Raw genomic sequence first — 24,289 nt, 5'->3', positions numbered from 1 at the left:
CTATCACAAATGTTTATTATTTGCTTAGTAAACTACTGTTTAATATTATTTGTACATAACTTCAAATGTGTACTAATATAGAAAATCACTGCATTACTTGATTTCCATTAATAAACATCTATATAAAAGAGTCTAAACGCTCAAGTCCTAATCTTTTTTGCTTAGTTGTTTTGGTAGGAAGTGTTTTACTGTTGTTGTTGTTTTGTTTTACTTTCAATGTGTTAGATGATAAATGTGAACTACCTTTACCAGATAAAGCCTGATGCTGAACTTCTGCTTGCCAGGTATTTATACTGGGACATCAACTATACATGAACCTGAAATTCTATTAATTCAAAACTGATCATCTTAGCCCACTCACCTCAACATTATTTCCTCGCTTCCAGAATGTAGTACAAGATTGCCTGTAGCAAAAGCCTAACATTTTTTAGTTCCCCTCAATCAATTATCCCTCAATCAATTACCAACACAGGTCCTTTGACTGACAGAGTAACTTTCTATCCATCCTGACCAACACCACACTGGCGCCTCTCGCCAGGGTTAGTAGTTCTGCTTCTTAGTTAATGTTGTTCCTTCCATAAAGAGTGGATTTTTTCTGTAAGAGGGTGAATTCCATAGTATCTCTCCAGTGGTTAAATTCTTCAAGGGCTCCTTGTGGCCCTCAGAGTAAAGCATGAAATTCTAATAACCTTTAACCACTGATCTCTCTATGTAGCTGCAGATCTGCTCAGGACTTCAGGTCCTGAAAAGCAGTATTCTTTCTTGTTCATTAATCTTTCTAACATGGTAACCTTTCTGACAGCTCTCTTTACTAGGTTAATTTCTGTTTCCTGACAAAGTGGTTTTTGTTGTTGTTGCTGCTCTGTGTTAGTTTTGACACATGGCCTTACTATATAACCCTGGCATGCCTAGAACTCACAGAATCTGCTTGCCTCTGCTTTTTGAGCACCGGGAGGTGTGTTTCTATTCACAGAATGATAGTTTTAATGCTTCTTATTTTTCTCATAAAGTTACCCTTCCTCACCACATATATTCAAAAGTGCTTCCCAGAACAGCACTTAGCAATACTACATACTAATCATGTGTCTTCTTCTAGGTTCAAGTTCTAGCAAGAATACAAACCACATCTAGTCTTTCAACACTGTACCCCTAGTGCCTAGGCAGCAACAAAGATTAAATTAAAAGCATCAGCTCAAGTCAACATGTCATAAGTATGAGAATTTTGAAAAATTAGTTAGACCCTCTCCCTATTTTTCCTAATGTGTAATTTAATATAGATAGTACAACCTTACAAGACTTTAGAAATAAACATGATTTGTGACATATTTAACATGATGTTCAGTACCAGAAAGTTGCCTACTTATCTTGGTACAATATCAAAGAAAATATATGCAGACCAAATACACTTTATTCAAATTACTAATAAGAACTAATTTAACAATTCTAACATAATTCTATGAGAAGGGTTAAGCTTTATGGCCACGTGGCACTAAGGAATTTTTATGGTCAATATTTAGCTGAGTCATAAAGCAGAATGTTCAAAGAGAATGACTTGTGCCCCATTTTCAGGAACAGTTTGTTTATCCAGTCCAATTTGCTGCAAGCCAGGACTTTCCAGAGAATCCGGGGAGGTGTGACAAACCGAGGCAGTTACATTGTACCTTGCTGACTGATAAAAGCTGTAATACTCAAGTCTATTTTCCACTGAGTCTTCTAGTGCCTTTAGTTTTTGTTTAAACTGAATAACTTTGTAGATCAAAAAAATGATTAAAACACAAGCTAAGATGAAAAAAGCTAGCAAAAAGTCAAAGGCCTCATTCAACGTCTCAGCTTCTTGGGTACAGATTAGAGATGTTTTTCCTGACACAGAAGAGGCATCAATTGGTAGAGCAGTGTTTTTCTCCGAGTTCAAGGTAACAGAAGTGAGTTGTGTCTGCACAGGTACAACCTCAGTCATCTCCAGTGCATTACCAAGTGTACTCTCTTGAAAAGGTCTACTGGCCGGGGAAGGGCGGATCGGTTCCCAGATGGTACTGCTCTCAGGCACAATGTTTTCCAAAGGTTTCCCACTCGTGGTTACTTTATGCCAGGCCATCATGAGTGCAGTGGTCTTGTGACGAATAGGAAGAGATTTTACAGCCCAGGTTCTGGATATATTGGTCCAAGGTAAAGGCAATTTGTAATGTCAGTCCATTTAATATAACATAATGCTCTGCCACACATAGATAGGGGATTCTGATAACGGATGTTTACAGCAATGGCTGACGAGGCTAGCCACTCTTGAAGACCCAAAAGTTTGTATTCACAAAATTGGAATTTGCCTGAAGAGCAGTCAATGAAGACAATGGCTTAGGGACCCTTGGATGTAATTCTGTAAGATTATTAAATGACAGATTAAGGATCTTCAAAGATGCTCTCATAGGTTCAAATGTATTAATATCAATGTTAAGATTCTTGGTTCTAATTTACAATAAATTGCTTAACAAGCTAAATGTGTCAGGTTTAAATTTTCTAAATAATTATCAGTCAAAATCAAATGTTTAAGGTTGTTAATTTTACGAAACCCAGCCCTAGTTCCATTTATAATCCTTACATGCTTTAGGAGGGAACACTTTACACTAATAACTCTTTACATCAATAACTCACTGATACATACAAAAGGCATAACATGAAGACAGTCTCAAATTTGTAAAAAAGTTAATGGTATTTTTGTTATACTATTACTTTTTAGATACAAATAATCAAGTGGTATGAGATATTGAATGTCTGAGATTTATAGCCTTAAATTTTTATTGTTCAATAAGTCAAGAATCTGGGAACAACTGTACCAACTATAACAAGTACAGTGGTGAGTCCTCTGTAAGTGTGGACATCTGCAGTTCATCAAACAGTTTCCTCGGAACAAAAGGTTAGACCACAAGTACAGACCATGAAGATCTCATCGTTCCTTAAATACTTCAGGCACTAAGCTGTTTATAAAACTGTTTAGAGATAGAAAATACAAATGGCTTTACTAAACAAAGCCTTTAAGATATTCCTATGTGATAGTTACCCAAATAGAATTCTGCAAAAGAATTAAGTAATTAATCCACTTTCACTTGAGACATTATTCCCAATCAGATACAGAAAAAAATGGACTTTTAGGAAAATTCTAAGGCGTGTGAAAGGACTGGGTTAGTCTGTCTTCCATGAAGAGTTGGTAAGAATACAAATATCCCAGTATTCCTTTAAACAATAATGATTATAAAAAATAAATAAATAAAAATTTTTTTTAAAAAGGCAGGTAGCAACCAGAAATAAACACAGGCAAGGAAGAGAAAATAAAAATCCACATGTAACCCAATCTAATTTTTTTCCACATCAGAACTGACTCCAAAGACAAAACTTTAAATTATCAGAAAGGTCTTAAAACAAAAGCATCAAAATATTGAAAGTTCAGTAATCCATTTGAAGTAGGAAAAGCCAAACCTGTGTGTAACACATATCATGGGTGACGGTGTGCTCCAGTGGACATTTCCAACAGAGCTGCTAACACAGCTATGAAATCAATTTTTTAGCAAAGGTAATTCAAACACAACAAACTGAAAACTGTTTGCTGAGACAAACTGTTAGAACCAACTCTGACACGTGACAAATGAAGTGAGGCTAGCGGCTCTGGATACATCCCCCATAATCTACATTAAGCCTAATAATACTACAGAAAAAGCAAGCTGTAGTTTACCATAAAATCTTTCAGCTAAACGACTATACTTAAATAATCTTACCAAGAATAAGGAAAGCATCCCAGCACTTGGCTTTAGGCTTTTGTTTTAACTGCGGAGCCGTTGCTTAACTCCGTTCTCTCTGGGCCACTGCTGACCTCCAGCACTCCACCTTTTCTGAATTTTAAAGTCATGGCTTGCGCAGGAAACGCCACTCTTCACACTGGTTCCTCTACAGCCAATGTGTAAAACAGGGGTTGCCATGGATACAGGAAACTGAGAGACAGGAAGCAAGTTTATCTGTGCTTCAAAAGTACTGTTGAAAGGAAATCTCAGGAAAGTATTTTTTTCAGAATGCATTCAATTTTCCTAATATATACACCTAAGTAGTTCCTATAACTTGAAAGAGGATTTTAAAGCCAAATGCCTGAAAACTTGAGATATTCAAATATCTAAATAAGAAGTCTCTAATTATCAACAACACACTTATTAACAACACACTGTCTCCATGTGTTTGTGTGGGCATGCATACCTACATGTGCGTATGAATGTCAGAAACTGACACCAGTGTCCCTGTTACCCTATAACTTGCTTGTTAAGCCAGGCTCTCACACTGAATCTGAGCTCACTGACAGCTCTACAGACAGTCTCTATTACCCAGAGGAAGGACCACAGACTTACAGCAGCACAGCTAGATTTCTAAGGTAGGAGTTGAGGATCAGAACTCAGGGCCTTATGCTTGCAAGACAAGTAAATTCCTGACAGAGATGCTCAACCACACAATTACTAAATGAAAAAAGCACACTGAAATCAAAGTATATGAAATAATGTGATCTTTAAAAAAAATTGAGGCAGGCTCTCACTATGTAATCTTGATCAGCCTGGAACCCTCTATACATAGAAGCCAGGTTTGCCTTGAACTCATAAGAGACCTGCCTGACTCTGCCTCCTGAGTCTAGAATCAAAGGCATGTGCTACCAAACCAAGAATTGGTAAGCGCATTGACATATTTATTTTCAAACATATTTATTCATTTAAATACAGTACATAAAGTCAACTAATAATTTACAATAATGAACAAAATATTAATATACTATCCTGATATTTTCTGTAGAAATTTTTAAAAGTATTTTTGTATACAGAATACTAATTACTATCAATTAGTTGCTGAAAAAATTAAGGCATATGCCCTGGGTTGGAAAATAATATAAAGTTCCTTACCAAATTATTCGCATAAGTTTTATCTTTCTATAAAAAGATAGGGAGAAGAGACTGGGAGATGACTAGGTAGGTTAAGTGCTTACTATACAAACATGATCAGCTGAGTTCTGATTACTAACACCCATGTCAAAAAAGTTGATGTGGTTGTGGCTGATACTTACAACCCCCGCATTAGAAAGGCAGAGACAGGAGGAGATCCCCAAAGCTTGTTGGACAGTCATCCTACCTAAATCAGTGACAGACCCTATCTTGAAAAAAACAAAGTAGAGAAAGTCTGAGAAAGACATCCAAAGTTGAACTCTGGCTTTCAAACACATGTGCAAATGCAACCCCACACACGAATGTGTTTACGTATGAAACATAAACACACACACAGGGAGGAAGGGAGGAAGAGAAGGTTGAGAAAGAGTAAAAGAGGTTCCTGAATTATTTTCACTCTACATGAATGTCTGAATTAGTAAGGAAAGTACTTTAGCATGAAAAGCAATCTGAATCTAATGTAATTTCTTACTTAAATAAAGATTTAGGGGCCAGCCAGCCAGCTTAGCAGGTAAAAACACTTGGTATACAAGCCTGGTGACCTGAGTTGGATCCCAGCATCATGTAAAGAAGCCAGATGCTGGGGTATGCATCTGGAATCTCATCACTTCTATACTAAGAACAGAGATGAGAACAGGAGTACCATGTAGAAGCTTTCAAGCCAGGTAGCTTGGAGTATACAGCATACCAAAAAAAAAAAAAAAAAAAAAAAAGTGAAAGGAGAGACCAACTCTTAAAAGTTGTCTTGTGTCTTCAATTTATGTGCCACGCACGCACATACATACATACATACATACGTATATTTACCTCACACATGCCCCCACATACAAATAAATAAATAAATAAATAAATAGGTTTATAGTTGAATAATTGTACATATTATTTAGCCATTGATTTTTTACTTTTATTAATTTTTTTAGTATTATCAGTAACATAAAAAGGAGGGAACACTATGCACACAATTTTTAATTAAACCTTACAAGTCAAATAGGAAAGCGTTAAAGGATGAGTCTATTAAATTCAAAATAAAGGGAAGATGCACAAGATAAGCTCAGAACAGCATGAGGGTTTCCTTCTTCTCCATAGCCTATCTACTTCAACTGTTTCTATGTATTGCCTTAACCAGTAGTTTCAGGGGCGAGGGTGTCACTTGGTAAGTCTACAAAATTCTCTTTCAGTAACTATAAATAACCTTTAAGAAATTGCATAAAACTACTGCATTCTACCAAAAGAAACTTGTTCTTCATATTAAATTTTTTTCTCAAATAGCCACATACCACTTCTAATAATAAAAATACAACCACTAAGTGAAGACTTTAGACAAAATGCCCATGGAAAGAAAACAACTGTCTGTGTCTGTACAAACTGATTTAAATTCAACTAGAACAGAGAAACCAATAGATTGGGGCAAGGAGACAGCACAGCAGGTAAAGGCATCCACTACCAAGGCCGGCACTCAGCTCACAGGACCTACTTGGTAGAAGGACAAAACTGGTTCCCAAGCCATCGTCTCTTCTCTACACACCTCCCATGGCATACATACTGGCACACAAAGTAATTTAATTTGTTAAAATCTAACAGAATACATAATGCCTTTATAAATGCCAAATCCAACATTACTATGACATTGCATGCATCAGCAAGAGTTTACAGATGCAGAAATAATACTAGGCACACCCTAATTTAAGAACAAGTTTCTTTTGGCAGAATACAATAATTATTTTCACACATGAACATTAAGCATATATATATTTTCCATTCTGAACAATAAAGACGACAGCATAAGCTGTAATAAATAACACACTATAAATACAGTGGGTACTGTAGCATTAACAAAAACAAGAAATTTTCACTAGCTCCTTAACATGAATTGCATAACACAGTTAACATATGGGAAGGATGCACCAAATTCTTAGATGAACTGTTTCAACACCAGCATCAGTGCTTTAAAAGATGCACTATTAGCCTAACTTCATAGTTGAAGAGACAGATATAAAGAAGTTAAATAACTCATTTACAGTGAAAAAGTGATAGAAGATCTGAACATGAGCATCAGGATTTGTAAACAGCAAAATATATATACTTATGTACAATTTTCATGTCATTCAAAATATTCGACCAGTAAACAACAACCAAATTTAATCCAGAAACTTTTCAAGTAAGTTTCTCCTGGGGAGAGACAGCTCAGCAGAATCACTTAAATAAAACCTGGTTCTACCACCAAAAGTGGACTAGTCTGCCTGGAACATGACTCTCCACAAAGAATGTCGTGGGTGGGTGGCATCTCAGAAGTGGCATCTAGAGGCAGGTGATGCGGTCATAAGGGACATTGCCCTTGGAAGTAATTAATGTAGTTCCTTCGGGATACCACATAGATACCCATGAGTGAGCTGCTATAAAAAGTAAGAGCTAGGAGAGTAGCTCACTGTTAGAACATGTACCTAGCATGTGCAAGGCCCAGGATTCCAGTGCCAAATAAGGACAGGAAGAAAAAATAAACAAAAACTAAAAACAAAGAAAAGACGGGTGAATCTTGCCTCAAAATCTTTTTTTTGCACTTAAGAATTTATCGATAAAATACTACAAAAGATTTATTTTAGTTCAAAAGATGAAAATGGGGGAATATCTTCAAGTACATTATGTACTCACATGAAAATGGCCTTATAGCCTCTGTGTAATTTAAAAAACAAAATGAATACAGTTTTTTAAAGATAAAGAATTAAGTCTACTATGATGAATATCCACTTCGGGACAATCATATTAATCTAACCAAAACTCAGGATGCAGGAGACCAAGGAAGGTCTATAAGATTTTGAACTTCTAGCTTCCTACACTGTGAATCAGACCCTGTTTCTTTTTATAAAACATCTATCCTTGGTGCCTTTTTCGTAACTGTACAAAAAAATATAACTCTTTGGAACCCACTTTTCTACCTTACAATACTACAAGTCTAATGTATTTAAGAAAGAAGAGAGAGAGAGAGAGAGAGAGAGAGAGAGAGAAAATCACTAAAATGTCCAGATGTGGTGGATTTCAGCAGTCAAAAAGCAGAAGAGAAGGACCACCTGTGTTCAGTTCCAGCCTGGCCCCACAGTGTGATCGACCCAACCAGGCTACAGACAGTCTTTGAACAAAAAACAAACAAACCTTCAAGAGTTTATAAAAGTATATACATAAATTCCCAAATACTAACACTGCATACACTGTTTTTCCGATGAGAATTACAGATGAATGTACAACCAATCAAAACAGACATATCTGATACCCCAAAAAATTTTATCACAAAGTGTTTCCTCCAGGAAAGCAAGACATACATTTTTGTGACTTTACTAATCCCTGTATAAATCAGTCAACAAGCTTATATTAGCCACTCCCCAATGGGACATACTTAAAGTTAAAACAAATAAAATTAAAAATTCATATGTCATATGTCTATGTGAAACTCTTAACACACATACTAAATGTTTCTTACGTTGGAAAATGGATTACCAATTTAGAGGACACACCAAAGGATTACTATTAATTGTTTCTATAAGTTATAGTTTTGATTTAACCTAGGAGTTTTTTTAAAAAGTCCTTTGAAAACACTAAAAGAAGGCATATGTAAATAAGCCTACACATTATTTTCATTAAAAAATCTGCTGAGGGAAATATTACACTCTACACATAAATAATACGCCTTTTAAAAAGGTAGAAGAATTCAAACTGAACGTTTAGAATTTGTAAAATATTTTAGCTATGAAACTGTTAAAACAAAAAGAACATTAGAAATTATAGTGAACAACAGCAAAAAAAATTAGTAGACTTATGTTATTAATTTATCATTAGATAATGAGTCTCTGAAAATTCCCTAAAATATAAAGATCTAATTACATTGAAGTCAGCTTTCTCACACAGTATCAAGTCTATAGTGCTGCTTTTATGTCCTTAAAATTCAAACTAAGGTTGTGGGTGTTAGAGGGGTGGAGGTGGGGGTCTTTGCAGAGTGGCTGCAGCAAGAAACATGGAAAAAAAGTTATTCATCTATAGATGGGGTGGTGACCCGAGAACTTACCGTTTGTACTCACCACTGAAACTATGGGCTCGGGAAGCATGCTTCTCGGGCACTCACAGACATCTGAATAATCATTTTATTATTTGCTCTTTTTTTTCCTTTAGGGTATTCTTGCTATGACCCAGCTGCCTTAGTTAGCCTCCAGAGTGTTGAGATTATAGCTGTATGACACAATGCCAAGCTATGTTATGCTTTAAAAGAAACCAGCTTTGGGCTAGAAAGCTGGCTCAGGGCTCTTCCAGAGGACCTAGGTTCCCAGCACACACATGGTAAAAACACACATATGCAGGGAAAAGACCCATACACATAAAAATACAGAAAAGGAAAAAGAAAGAAATCAAGATTTCATGTTCTTACCTATTATCAGAAGGCAGAAGAGAGAGTAAAGCCAAAGCTGAAAGCTTCTTCCTTTCGGGCTGTGTGATGTTGTCCATTCGATCAACCCACATTTCAATCACGTTTCCTAAAAGCTGGTCCATCTGGAAGAAAAGAGACATCTCACAATATTACAAATTTCATTTCAACATGAGTAAGTGCTCTTGACAACTAAAGCCTAAGACATGGCTAAAGTTCAAGTACACAAATACAAAAGTTGTGAAACTTGGGACAAGCTTTGATTTGGAGAGAAATTTAAGAAAAAACGAAAACTGACTACAATTGATCATGAGAGACAAAGATGAATATTCAAAACTACTACTGTATGTAGCCAATGACATTTTGAGTAATATCATTTAGTAAATAAATCAAGACCATCTTCCTGACGTACTGAAAAAGTACACATATTTGTATTTAGAAGAGTTTCTTTCAAATTGATGGTTACTGTTCAATGTTCTGTAATCCGCCAGTCTGATTTGCTATACCTCTTCCCAGAGGACCAGACTAGCTACAGCACCAGCTTGCCGTCTCAGAGGGAAAAAAGTAAATCATCTCCTATAACAGCTATAAAATCCAATGAAACTGAAGGTGAACTAAATGCACGTATTAGCAAACAGACTCGGCAGGCAAAGGCGCTCACTGATGTGTTCCAACACAAGGGTAGACACTGACATGAAAGAAAGGCTTGTAGGTCTGAGTAACATCCACAGTGAGCTGCCTTTTGGTAGACATCCTTCTCTCTTTCCCTTGCTGGTAAAGATTAAAAAAAAAAAAAAACTGATCTATTTATGAGGTTTATTTATAACTAGGTTTCTACTCCTACTTTAAGGAAATAAATAGTGAATGACAAACCCCTACCTTACAAATCTGGACATATAAAATCTACTGTGCATTCTTATTCTTTTCTACTTTAAGACAGCTACATTTTTCTTAGTTAGTAGTTAGACCATTTCTAGTGAACAGGCAGCTACTAGTTAAAAATCTATTTATATTTGAGTTCCCTATACTATGTATTGCACCTGAGATGGTCTATGAACTCAAAGAATATTTAAAATGATCAAAAGAGCAACATCTGTTCAACACAGTTCTCAGTTCTAACACTGATGTCCTCTTAACTCCTTTCCTTACAGTATGGCCCCAAAGTCAGGTGGAATGGAAAATTAAGGTGCATATGTTTAGGACCCCGAAAGGCTGCTATGTCCTGGCTGAGATTTTCTAAGATCAAAACATCCTGAGGTAGGCATGGTGCCGCAGGAAGGGAATTTTCACTTGACATCCCATTGCCCCCCAGTTGAGTTCCTGTTGGTGTTTTCCTTCCCTGGCTTGGTGTATATAGTGAACCTGCTCAGTAAAAGCTTTGCATTCTCGCGTATCGAATGACTTGAGTCTGTGTCTTCCTTTAATCCCCCAGGCCTACGCCCGAGCTCAGTACCGTGGCAGTGCTGGAGCTGTCAAGTAGAGGTCCCATGGAGATTGGGAAAGCGAGAACCTGACAGGATTGTTGCTGAAAGAAGCGGGCCAGCGGGTGCAGCGAGTGGAGCGTACTGGAGAAGCGGCGCGGGATCAAACTGAAAGTAGTGCTATGTGAGTGTGAGTTTTGATCGCGCCATGGGGATTGTGAGTTCCTTCCTACAAGTATTAGCACAGGATGATGCAAGTAAGAAATCCTTGTATGAGGCAGAGAATAGCTCCAGCTCTGAGGATGAGGAAGAAACTTTAGAAAAGGAAATAGCTTACTTAAAGGAGAGACTGAAGAAATGCAAGGTCCAAAAGGGAGCAGATTGGAAAGGGGAGCGACCACCTAGTAAATACCCTTTTGTGGATTCTATGGAGGCCACTGCTCCTCTGGCATATGATGAATGCTCCCTGAAGGACTGGTGGGTAGTGAAGAAGGGGGTGATTTTTAATAAAGCAGGTTCCAATCATGCTTATCCTGTAATGGAAGTCCCTCACCTTAATAACCCAGGGCAAATGCTTAGGCAGCATGTGCCTTTGTCTTTTAAGGAATTAAAGAGCCTTAAAGAAGCAGTTTCCTCCTATGGGGCTTTGGCACCCTTTACTTTGGCAATTTTGAGTCCTATAGCACCTTTAACTTAACACCAGGAGATTGGCAACAACTGTGCTGTGTGAAGTTGAGTGGGGGAGACTATTTACTGTGGAGGGGAGAATATCAGGAGCAATGCGTTACTTTAGCAACATTAAATGCACAGGCAGGGCAGCCCCAGAGAAACCTGGAAATCTGACCAGATCAGGACACTTTGCTGCTCTCCATCAGCAGATTCACTATGATCCTGCCATTTATGCCCAAATTGCCACTGCAGCCATTAGAGCCTGGAAAGCCTTGCCTAATAAGGCAGCTGGAGGCCAGCTATCTAAGGTGGTCCAGGGACCCTCTCAGCCCTTCCAAGATTTTGTGAATAGACTATTCCAGTTAGCAGAAAACTTGTTTGGGGACACTGATACCTCTATGCCCATAGTAAAACAGCCTTTGAAAATGCTAATAAATGGTGCAAAAAAGTCATTAGACCACATAGATCAAAAACCTTAGATGATTACATTAGTTAGAGCTTGCAAAGAAATTGATGGAAATTTTATTATGGGACAAGTATTTGCAGCTGCAATGCAAAAAGGATCTCGCAAGAATAAAACTTGCTTTGGATGTGGCCAAGTTGGACATTTTAAGAGGGACTGTCCAGGGAACAAGGGGATTACGGGTCCTGGCCTGTGCCCTCGATGCCGAAAAGGCCATCATTGTGGTAATGAATGCAAGTCAAAATCAGACGCTGATGGCCGCCTGGGGAAACAGGCAGTGGGCCACTCCGGGGCCCACAAACCAAAGTGTACGGAGGCATGAATACCACTATTACTCCTACTCCAGTTCCGTTTGTGCCTCAAAACAACCCCTATATGTCAAAGACCTTGTCAGAGGTAACCCTGGAAGCACAGGATTGGACCTCTACTCCTCCGCCAGAGCAGTATTAACACCTCAAATGGGCCCTCAAGCATTGGGTACTGGAGTGTATGGCCCCATCCCTTCAGGGAGTGTAGGCCTTCTCCTAGGATGCAGCAGTGCCTTGCTGAAGGGAATTAGGATCTTTCCGGGAAGGACAGACTCGGATTATGCTGGAGAAATTAAAATTATGGTTACTGTGGCTAGGGGAGTTGTGGTTACTCCCCAGGGAGATACTAGATACTAGCTCAGCTAGTTCTCTTGTCGCAGTTGCCCACTAAACATGCTACAATTAAGGATATTACAGGTGGTGAAGGATTTGGATCCACAGGGACTGCCTCCTTCTGGGTTTGCACCCTCGAGGACTGCCCTACCCTTACCCTTTGGGTTGATGGAAAGCCTATGCAAGGAATTCTGGATACTGGTGCAGATACTACTGTGATATCTAAAACATCTTGGGCTAGTAGCTGGCCCCTGGATAGATCCTCTTCCACCTTACAAGGAGTAGGGACAGCTGCCATAACCCTCAAGAGCAGTAAGATCTTAAAATGATGAAATGAGGAAGGACATAAATTATTACAAATGAGGAGTCATCCTCAGAAGTTACAGATTAGAATAGATACTCTGAGAACTTTAAATGATTATCAAACATTGTTAGGAGACATAAATTGGTTGAGACCTTCCTTACAATCAAGCACAGGACAGTTAAAACCTCATTTTGATATTCTTAAGGAAGATGCATCACCCACTTCCCCCAGACAATTAAATGAAGAGGCTAGGGAATGCTTTAAAATGGGACAGGAAGTTCTTGAACAAGCTCATTTAAATTATGTAGACTATTCAAGGAAACTGTTATTTGTGAGTTTTGCCCCAAAACATTCTCCAACGGGTACCTTTTGGCAGGAAGGCCCTATTTGATTTGCAAGCTTCACCTTCCAAGATTGTTTTATCTTACCCACAAGCAGTAGTTTCCTTTTTGTTTAAAGCCCATAAAGTAAGCCTACAAACATTTGGTAAAGAACCAGACATGTTTATTACCCCTTATAATAAAGATCAGATCCAAATTTTATCACAAAGTTGTGTTGATTGGGCCTTGTTTGCTTGTAACATTAATAGCCAATTTGATAATCATTATCCAGATAATAAGTTGTGTCAGTTTTTTAAGTTCCACCTGGTGGTTTTTCCAAAAATTATTTTCAATCAGCCCTTGAACCAGGTTCGCCTAGTATCTACTGATGGATCCTCCAATGGTAGGGCTGCAGTTGTTTCCCAAGGTAGAGTTGAGACCTTACAGATGACCAATTGCTCTGAACAATTAGCAGAGCTAAAGGCCGTACAACTGGCACTATTTTTTTTCCCAAATGAAGCTTGCAACATATATACTGACAGTTTATATGTTTCTCAAATTATGGAACCCTTGGGGACTACATCTTATGTGGCACCTGTGTCTTTGATTTGCTCTTGCCTATTGCAGGTGCAACCTCTTTTATGGCAGCAAACTTTGCCTGTGTTTGTGGGTCACATTCGGGGACATTTATTGTTGCCAGGCCCCTTGGCCCAAGGTGGTAATAGTGAGGCTGATTTTCACACCAAACAAATATTGCTTGCCTTAAATTTAGTCACTAATTATGATAAGGTTGTTGCTATGTATAATAAATTTCATCTTAATGCAAATTCCATGAAATTTCATTGTAATACCAACAGAGAACAGGCTGTTCAAATCGTTACTCACTGCCCTCACTGTGCTCACTTTATCTCCTCCCCTAATTTGGGAGTGAATTCCCGAGGTCTTGCACCCAATGATATTTGGCAAATAGATGTTACATATGTTCCCTTATTTGGAAAATTACACTTAGTTCATGTTACCATTGACACCTATTCTGGTATGATTTTTGCCTCAGCTCACAGTGGATTAAAAATAAAAGATGTTAAGAACCATTGCCTGCAGACATTTGCCTATTTTGGGGTTCCCCACCAAATAAAGACTGATAATGGCCCAGCCAATGGTAGTGTGTCCTTTAATAAATTTTGTGATGAATATAATATTACCCTTAAGACTAGGGTTCCTTATAATCCACAAAGCCAGACTATAGTGGAAAGAGCACACTTAACTTTGAAATTTTTATCTTGGAAAAAACAACAACAACAAAACAAAAAAAGGAGGAGTTTACCTCACCTCATGCAAGATTATCCTTTATTTTATATATTTTAAATTTTTTGCCAGGCGGTGGTGGCGCACGACTTTAATCCCAGCACTTGGGAGGCAGAGGCAGGTGGATTTCTGAGTTCGAGGCCAGCCTGGTCTACAAAGTGAGTTCCAGGACAGCCAGGACTACACAGAGAAACCCTGTCTCAAAAAAACCAAAAAAAAAAAAAAAATTATTAGTGGATAAGGAAGCATTGTCTGCAGCAGACAGACATTGGAAACAAGCCCAGAAGGCACTGAGCTTAGTGAAATGAAAAGAATTGTCATCAGGTGTATGGAAAGGCCCTGAACCTGTGTTAGTCAGGGTAAGAGTTTCTGTTTGTGTTTTTCCTAAAGATGCTGAAGGTCCTGTTTGGATTCCTGAGTGTTGTGTACGCCCTGTCACTATGGAGCCTTGCCCAGGTGGAGATCTACTGGAGCCTTGTGAAGAGCCCCCCAATTCTAATGTCAATGGGGATAAGTAGCTCGACCTGGCCTGTCATAGTTTCCACCAATGAGACTACTGGAAAAGCTGCAGCTAATTTTGAGAAACCAACAATTTCTTAATGTTACTCATCAGTTATCTATTTATATTCAGAAGATTAATGATACTTATGTGCAGCCTCTCTATGGAGAGAAGTTTTAGCAGGACTCAAACTGGCCAGAAGGCTCCTTAAAGGATGGGCTAGAGATCTTTGTCTTTGGGAGTCCTAGCCTTTGGGGCAGCCACAGCAGGATTGATATTTCTCTGCCACTTTCACAGACAGCAGATCCAGTCCCAGGCAATTACTAAGCAGGTGCTCATGTTGCTGGCACGAGAAAAACCTTCTGCCCAGGTTTGGCTCAGCCTTTACCAAGAATAGTTAGTCGAGAATAGTTAGTCAATGACAGGCAACTCCTTTGCAGTCCTTACCTACCTAAGACAGAAGCCCTGAGGCTGGCAGGGATTCCCAATGATGGGTAATTGGTATTGAGGGAAGGTGACCTAAGACAAATGCTATTCGCCTATAAATAAAAACAGGGGACCTGTAGGACCCTGAAGGGCTGCTATGCCCTGGCTGAGACTTTCCATGTGCTGCTATCTACTAAGTAACATTCTGTGGATTTTCTAAGATCAAAACATCCTGAGGTAGGCATGGTGCCCCAGGAAGGGAATTTTCACTTGACATCCCATTGCCCCCCAGTTGAGTTCCTGTTGGTGATCTTCCTTCCCTGGCTTGGTGTATATATTGAACCTGCTCAGTAAAAGCTTTGCATTCTCGTATATCGAATGACTTGAGTCTGTGTCTTCCTTTAATCCCCCCCAGGTCTACACCCAAGCTCAGTACTGTGGCAGCGCTGGTGCTGTCACATATGTCTAATGCAATATCATGATTTAAGAATTTGAGTCTTGTCCAACAGACAAATACAATTTATTTGTCAGTAATTGTGCCATTTAAAATGAAATAAAAATGACTTTAGATTTCTATGCATTTTTAAAGATTTTTAAATTATGTGTACATGAGGGCATCTGTGCTGGGGTTTCTGTACACATAAGCAGGTACTCAGGGAAGCCAGAAAAGGGCACCAGATTCCCCAGAGCTGGAGTTACAGGCAGCTGTGAGCTGTCAGTGTGGGGACTGGAAACGTACTCAGGTCCTCAGCAAGAGCAGTCTGTACTCTTCACCTCTAACAAGTCTCTCTAGGCCCTGTATATTATTTTTAATAATTACTAAGGTATATTAGGACATAAATCAATATGACATTATTTAAGCCTAATTACTAAATAAGTAGAAGAGGTGATACACCTTTAGGTTTAGAGGTATTGTAATATTATTACTATGACACTTGATCAAGTCAGTTTAGTTTATACTTGGAACATGACAATCTAATTTATACCACCAAGTCTTCAATTTATATTTAATTTAAAATAAATGGTACAGATGCTATATGAAATTTTACTAAAACTAATAATATGGTAAGCAAAATTTAAAAAGCAAATCACAGCCATTATAAAAGTAACTATGGAGTTTTATTATTAAAATGTTACTAATAAGCTAAGTGTAGTGGCCTCCGCCCATAATCCAGTACTTGAGAGGTTGAGGCAGTAGAATGATTGCGAATTTGGGTCTAGTCTAGCCTACAAATGAGTTCAAGGGCAGCCTAGTCTACAGAGCAAGATACTATCTCGAAAACAAACCAAAAAAATGAAAAGATAAAAACATAATTGATAAAAACAAAGGCTACAATGATATAGACAGTTGAAATAAAAATTAAATCAGCAAAACTAAATACTTCAATGTAATTTTATTTAAAACACATTTCATTTATTATAAAAATATTTAATAAACAGCAACACTGAAAAGTAATCTGAGCAGCAGGGAACTTACTCAATAAGCAGCTGGGCTAGAGGAGTCAGCAAGGTTTTGTAGTAAAGGGTCAGGTATCAGGTATTTCAGCTTTGTTGGCCTTATAGTCTCAGTAACAATTACTCAGTCCCATATCACCCATAAACAAATGTAAACAAATGACATGCCATTTGTCCTCCTACAAAAAACTGTAATCTTCATGTCAGTATACATTACCATTGTTTTTATTTTTTGAACTGACAAAATGTAAAACCTCTTCTTATTCCATGGCCTTTATAAAACCCAAGACTGTGCCTGGCACCCAGGCCACAGCTCAGTCATTAGACAGGAGCAGGCCCAGAATTAGGATGAGCACTCAAGGGGTAGAGGACACAAAGTTTTAGAAAGTATTCATGCTTGGTACTTCACTCGCCTTGATGATAAACATATTGCTCCCAAAATTACTGAACAAGTGAGCAAAACCAAAGCTCACTAGGACATTGGAGCAGATTCCCAGAAAATATAATTTTTAGGCTAAAATAAAAGTGATAAGAAATCAAAGAAAAATGGGAGGCTGGGGTGCTCTGGGTAAAGGGTAACACACTATGAAAGGATTCTGCAGCACCGGAGAGAAAGGTACTTTCAAGAAACTGCAAAGTAAAACAGTGAATGGCTAGGATCATGGGGTCCTAAAGGGAATACAAGAAGAGATTAAAAGACTAAAGGACTAGATTACAGTAAACTGTTTTTGTAAGCAAACACCCATTATTACTTAAAACTCAAATATAACTCCAAAATAAAATACCCTGAAGAGGTTTCATACCATCTGGTTCTTAGAACAATCCAGAAGTTTAAGTATTTAAGCCAGTCACTTAAATAGTCTAAAGATGGAAATCCCAAATTATTCCTTTTACATTTCTACTACAACTTCTGGTAATAAATAAATAAATAAATAAATAGCCGACCTGTCAACAGTACAGATAAGGCCAAGGCCACATTTCCTGTTCCTATGTAAAGAAGGGCCAAGGACAGTTCCAGCAGTGCTATTGTTGATAAAATGCCGTGAGGGAATCGTAACATCCAAGCAGACCAGGTGCTTATACACCAAGAGATTTTAAAGGGGTCAGACATCAGACTGAACCTCAATTGTGGCTGACTGTCCCTCCAAAATAAACTGTACAAAAGAAAACATACACACACGTGTGCATACACACACACACATACACACAGAGTTAAAACTCAAACAATAAAATTCAGGGCTGGACAGATGGTTCAGTAAGCAAGCACACAGGCCATTCTGTTATTTCAGAGGCCATGAGTTTGATTCCCAGGACCCACAGTAAGGCAGCTGGCAACTACTTGGTACTCTAGCTCTAGGGAGGCCTCTGACCTCTGTGTTCAGTACACATAAGTGGACAAAACCACACATATGTAAACAAAATTAAAAACAACAAAAATTTTAAAAATTCAAATTTTAAAAAAGAAAAGTACAAAACTGGGAAACAAAGAAAGGAAAATTAAGACTGGAGGAAGCTAAAGATAAAAAACAGTACATTGTTTCCATAATAATACTTAAAAACTCTTAAGTTTAAAAAGTATTTGCTTTCAAAGTTACAAAAGGTGAATGGGATAGGTCTTACATGGTGATTTGATTATATGGGAACTAAAGCTAGGTTATTTTAACTGTTCAATAAGAACTGTAATTTTAATGTTTAATATTTTAAAGCTTTTTAAAAAGCTCAGAACTATCTATGGTTTAATTACACTTAAATCACTTAATATCTTACTAAAATATATTTGAATTTAACCAGATCCAATATACAGAACTACAGGTCATTTTATTTTTTTGCTGTTTTGTTAATGTAGTTGATAGCTTTTCTGTTTCTGTAGTATATCGGTTGTATTTCTAGCACAATGCTTATATTATTAAAGTATTTAAGTACTTTTCTCCTTAAAAGAGACTCGGAGCTTTCTAGTGGACTCTGTCCGGTGCCTAGTGAGGGCTGTCTGCCATGCATGGGATGAGTGAGAGCTGAAGACTGTCCCCCTGGGACATCAGACTGAGACAGAGCAATGGGCTCTGCACTCCAACTGGCCCATATACTCACAGGATGGACTCTCACCAGCTCTCTGATAGTTCTCATAGATGAAATAGGAAGACAAATGTTATCATTGAGTTTTTGTAGATTTAAATTTTATGTGTTTTAACATAAAATTTATGCTGTGGAAATATATTGCTAGAATCACTCAAAAAACTTTGCTGAATTAAACTGAACAAACTTTTAAATAATTCTTATCCTGGTTAAAAACAACAGACTAATGAAAACAAATTTCTTCTAGCAATTCACTGAAACAAAGGCTAGGATCTCAAATTTGTGGTTTAATTCTCCATAGTAAACTTTGCACTCATTTACCCTAGGTCTCCTAAAACAGATTTATTTCCATCATAGGTCACAGACTGCATCATTGTCTCCCTGCAGTCTAAATACATGGACTGAAAACACCAAATTCTTACAGAATATTACATATGCTATTTGGTCACACAACTGATTTTTAAATACACTTATGCTGTTTCAAAAGTCACCTTCCATTATAATGAGAACAGAAATGTCCTCGATCCATGGTTTTAAATTAAATTCATTACAGAAATAAAATACAATAGCTCATAAATATATGCAAAGTTTTCTGTTTGAGATTATGAATTAATAAAGAAAAACTATAGACATAAATAAATCAAAATTCTATTCTAAAGCTAAATAAAGATTAAATTACTAATTTTGGATGAGAACAAACTACAAGACTTTTTACCTGCTATTTACAAGACCACTGTTCTTACTTTTTTTTTTTTTTAAAGAGTTATTTATTTTATGTATATAAGAACACTGTTGCTGTCTTTGGACACACCAGAAGAGGGCACTGGATCCCATTACAGATGGTTGTGAGTTGCTGGGAATTGAAATCAGGACCTCTGGAAGAGCAGACAGTTCTCTTAACTGCTGAAACATCTCTCTAGTCCCACTGTTCTTATTTCAACCCCAGGCAACAGGTAAAATCCATATTGTTAAAAAATTTATAATGTAAAGACTTCAATGCTTTAAAAGAACTTATATAAGGATTCACTATTTCATCAACTATCACATATGTATATGTGTGTATGTATGTGTATATATACACATACATACACACATACATATATGGCCATAGACTTCCTTAAATTTAAGCATGCAGACTCTTACCTCCTGATTAAACTCATGTCCCATCTCATTAAGAAGTGAAGAAAAGAAACTGGTATTCTGTAGTAAGACTCGACCCATAACAGCAAGATAGATGGACATCACTACTGGATACCTCTGCACAATTAAAATACAGGGCATGTAAAATTGTGTTAAGGTACAACTATAAATGATTAAAATTTTTAAAAAAAATCAATGATATAGTATCAACATTTAGTTATCAAATAACATTTTCCTTCAGGGACATAAAACAACAATTATCTTTGTGTTGCTCTATGTAGTATAATCTGTCAATATTTCTTGAATTCTTACAAAGTTTCTAAACAACTCTATGTGTATTATGTGTTTATATCGGTACTACTTATTGCTACACAAATTAGGAGCTGAAGCTAGGGAGTAGAGAGATGGTTCGCTGGGTAAAGTATCTGCTGTCTAAGCATAAAGACGGGGACTTGTTCATACAGTCTAGCCAAATGGCAAACTTCAAGGTGAAGGGGGCGGGGCAGGAGAGGGAGAAGGGGAGGGAGGAGGGGGAGAGAGAGGGAGAGGGAGAAAGAGAGAGAAAGCCACTAACCCTACCTTAAAAAATAAAGTGGAGAGTAATTAGGAAAAGGCACAACACCGCCTCTGGCCTCCATGTGCACACAAAAACACGTATGCACCAACACCCGCCCTACCCACAACAGACACAAAGAAAACTAGTTTTTACAGGAGGAAACACAGCAAATTATGTTATTATCCTCAAAATTTACTCAAATAAATATGATCCAAATAATAAAGCTTTCATTTCACAATTATCAATGACAAAAAGGCATAGTTTTTCAAATGCAAAAGAGTAATTAAAGGCAGGATCTGGAGTCCAATGCTTTCCACAGAAGCTCAAGAGAATCTTACCTCGCCTTCAATAACACCTCTGAAAACATAGGGTAGAATTCGTTGAAACATCTGTGGGCCTAATACTGGATTCACTTTAAGGGCATTTTCCACAACCTAAATCCCAGAAAGACATATGATAATACTCAACAGTGCAATTCATTGTTTCACACAAAACACAGATTAGTAAACAAGGCAATAAATTAAGTAACACAGACCAACCTCGAAAGCATATGTAAATTACTGAGATATGCAATATTCTGGCACTAGACACATTTTCACAAAATACTGTATTTTTAATAACCTGTAAGCTGATATAAAATATATAATATTTAGGTACAGATATATACTTTGCCATCACATTTAATCATACTGTGATAATCCAGGTACATGCAGTTTATGAAGTTCTGGCCTTTGCAATATAAACAAGCATCCTTAAAATGCCCCACGAACAGAAGCAGCAAAGAGCATCTCGAGCATTCTTCTGTGGTGATTTTGACTTTATTATGTTTTGCTTTGATTGGTTTGTTTTTGTTTTCTCCAGTGTAAGACAGGGTCTTCCTATGTAGTCCACAAAGCCCTCATATTATTGATCCTGCCTGTCTTCTGAGTGTTAGAATTACACACATATTTCATCACAACCAACAAAAGCACTGCTTTTATGACTGGAAAAACTGGCCACAAAACCAAGAATGAATGTTAAGAATGAATCCACAGTTAGGTATATCAATAAATTATTAGGAGAGGGAATGTACCATATATATTTCACCTTAGTGACTGATCAGACCAGACAAAGCTGAAACCCGAGGGGCTGAGAAACACCTTAAGTCACCTCATATAACACTCTTCACTTAAAACCAGAGGAAAGAGCAGAACCGTACACCTTCAGGAAGGAGAAAAAAGAAGCTAAAAACAAGGTGAAAGACAATGAAGACTGAAAAGGAAGAAGACAAGAATGCTGGGGTAAAGTCTACTGAACACCAAGTGCCAGATACACTCGGGTCTTAGTATCTGGACCACTGGCCTTCACCCCAAAGGAAGAGCAGTGAATGTAGAAAATAGAAATGAGTGTAAAACAAAAGGAACTCCTCAGTGATGCACAGAATTTAAAACAAACAAACAAAAAACCATGCTCAGGCAAACCACTGTCAAATTTCAGAAAACATAAAGTAAAAAGGGCCACAGCTTTGAAAGAGGAAGGTCTTGGAAGAAAAAGCCAGTGGGAAGCTGGAGAGATGGCTCAGCGGTTAAGAGCACTGACTGCTCTTCCAGAGGTCTGAGTTCAATTCCCAGCAACCACATGGTGGCTCACAGCCATCTGTAATGAGATCTGATGTCCTCTTCTGGTGTGTCTGAAGACAACGACAGTGTACTTACATATATAACATAAATAAATCTTTAAAAACTAGAAAAGAAAAAGCCAATGGTCACAATAGTCACAGTTAATTGCCCATTTCATTTTGAGCAGGAAAGCAAAAGTCATAGACACTACATACCGATCTAACAAGAATGGAGGTGAAAAGTAGTCATCCTAAATATCTCCTAGCACTAGCAACTCAGGAGAGGATAGTCCAAACATTGTTTCCAGACATGAAATACAAAAAATAGTTAGCTATAAGCAACACCAGTGGTTATCCCTAAAGAAGAAGAAATGTCTGGCAAGGTGTGGCTGATGAAGGCTGTGTAAAGAAGCCTTTTCTATCTAGGTGACTAAATTATATCCTTTAATACTCATTCAAGTTAACTCAAGGGACCCATAGCAATCACTTTACCTTTGTTTTGGAGAATTAACAGAATGAGAAGTATCATAGTCTTCTATATGAGAAGAAACAAATTTTCCTATGTATGTTTAGAGTATTAGACTTTTACATATAAATCATTCACATATATATTACACATATATAATCAACACTATCATTTGTATGTTGCCTTCATCGGTAAACTATAGTCTGTGTTGTACAAGTTATCAATAAATACTTCAAGGCTAAATATTTGAAATTAAGTTCAAAAACCACAGGTAGAGAAACAAGTGTCTTAAAGTGTTTTGTAGAGTGCTAGGCAGGCTGGTACACACCCTTAATCCCAGCAGTCAGAATGCAAAGGCAGGCAGCTCTGGCTGGGAGTTCAAGGTCAGCCTGCTCTACATAACCAATTCCAGTCCAACTAGGGCTATACAGTGAGACTGTGTTGCAAAAACAAAACAACAAATATTATATAGAAAAATGTCATTATTTGACTTTAAAATTCTTATATTTTTCCTGTCCCGTGTTTGAATAGAACTGTGGAACCATGACATGTGCTCTGACATGTTGAATTTGAAATAGATATGTGGGAAATCACATGGAACTATCCTATATTTCTCATAATGAAAATTACAGACCTTATTAATCTTATTTCCACTATACATATCTATATATACAGACACAGTCACAAACTTTTGAATTATAAAATGATAATGCCAGCATTATTATAAGCAGCAGCATTATAAAATATCAATTTGATTGCTTTCTTTCTTTTGGTTTTTATGTTATGACCCACTGTATTTACTATGTACTATGTAACAAAGTATTCTTAGGTGACTACCACAATAGCACAATAAATACATATAGTTTCTCTTAAAATAAAGTTTCTTTTAAAATTTTTTTATTAATTTTAATTTTAGCTTTTAATTTTTGATTTGTTTTTATTGTGTTTTCACAGTACTAGGATTAGCCCTTTACTACTTAAATCATGTATACCAATCTAAACTCTAGCTTCCAAGTTCTCTTCCATTTCCTGCTTGATAAATACTTTTATGAATTTGGTTTACTGCTTCATTTCCTTTTTTCTTTAAAGAGATGAATATTGTGGACAATGCTATTGCCTTATACTTTAAATCACTGTAAAACTATGGCGGTTTCTTCATTGGAAACTAGCAAAGGACTTCACTCATGGTTGAATACGCCTCTTCTTTGTTTAGCCAGCAATGTGCCAATACAAATAAAACTTGTTGCATTCTAGTTTTTAATCTTATTTTCAAGATAAACCTACAATAGACTTCTTTTAAACCAAAAAATGTAAGTTTTTAACTTCCTCCTAAGACAACATTCTTGATTTAGCCTTACATTCAATAAAAAATTACTGACTGTGGCTCTTAATAGCAGAATGTTTAGGCTTACATCATGACTCCAATATTTACTAGCTTACTAGTAAATAATGGTGTCACCTGTTATTATAGAATTAGTCAAAAATAGTCAATTCATTTTAAGCCTTATCATAATGAAGGAAAGAAGGTTGGTTTAATAATGCATATGAATATGGCTGTGAAAAATGAGAATTTCCAAACTCAAAA

The 24,289-nt window shown here is 37.2% G+C and overlaps 2 protein-coding genes across 8 annotated transcripts in view; both read right to left on the bottom strand.

Annotated features, from left to right (window-relative positions):
• Positions 1-24,289, bottom strand: part of Ipo11 (importin 11) — a 154,687-nt gene that overhangs the window by 49,228 nt on the left and 81,170 nt on the right. For 2 of the 7 annotated variants that reach the window (XM_034523467.2, XM_034523470.2), the window contains 3 exons: positions 20,980-21,075; positions 20,089-20,202; positions 9,373-9,494 (listed from right to left, as the gene is read on the bottom strand). In XM_034523467.2, the coding sequence (XP_034379358.1) occupies positions 9,373-9,494; positions 20,089-20,202; positions 20,980-21,075 (332 nt within the window). Of the gene's footprint in view, positions 1-1,390; positions 2,372-3,764; positions 3,978-9,372; positions 9,495-20,088; positions 20,203-20,979; positions 21,076-24,289 lie in introns of those variants that run through there. The other 5 variants (XM_076916227.1, XR_013105081.1, XM_076916230.1 and 2 more) reach the window with 5 other exon arrangements.
• On the bottom strand, positions 1,391-2,098 carry Lrrc70 (leucine rich repeat containing 70). The gene has a single exon (XM_034523471.2). The coding sequence runs from the start codon at positions 2,096-2,098 to the stop codon at positions 1,523-1,525; it is 576 nt and encodes a 191-aa protein (XP_034379362.1). The 3' UTR covers positions 1,391-1,522.

The sequence above is a fragment of the Arvicanthis niloticus genome, chromosome 19 (genome assembly GCF_011762505.2).
Source record: "Arvicanthis niloticus isolate mArvNil1 chromosome 19, mArvNil1.pat.X, whole genome shotgun sequence".
Taxonomy (NCBI): Eukaryota; Metazoa; Chordata; class Mammalia; order Rodentia; family Muridae; genus Arvicanthis; species Arvicanthis niloticus.
The sequence above is the reverse complement of the archived record's forward strand: the minus strand, read 5'-3'. Positions and strand labels throughout refer to the sequence as shown.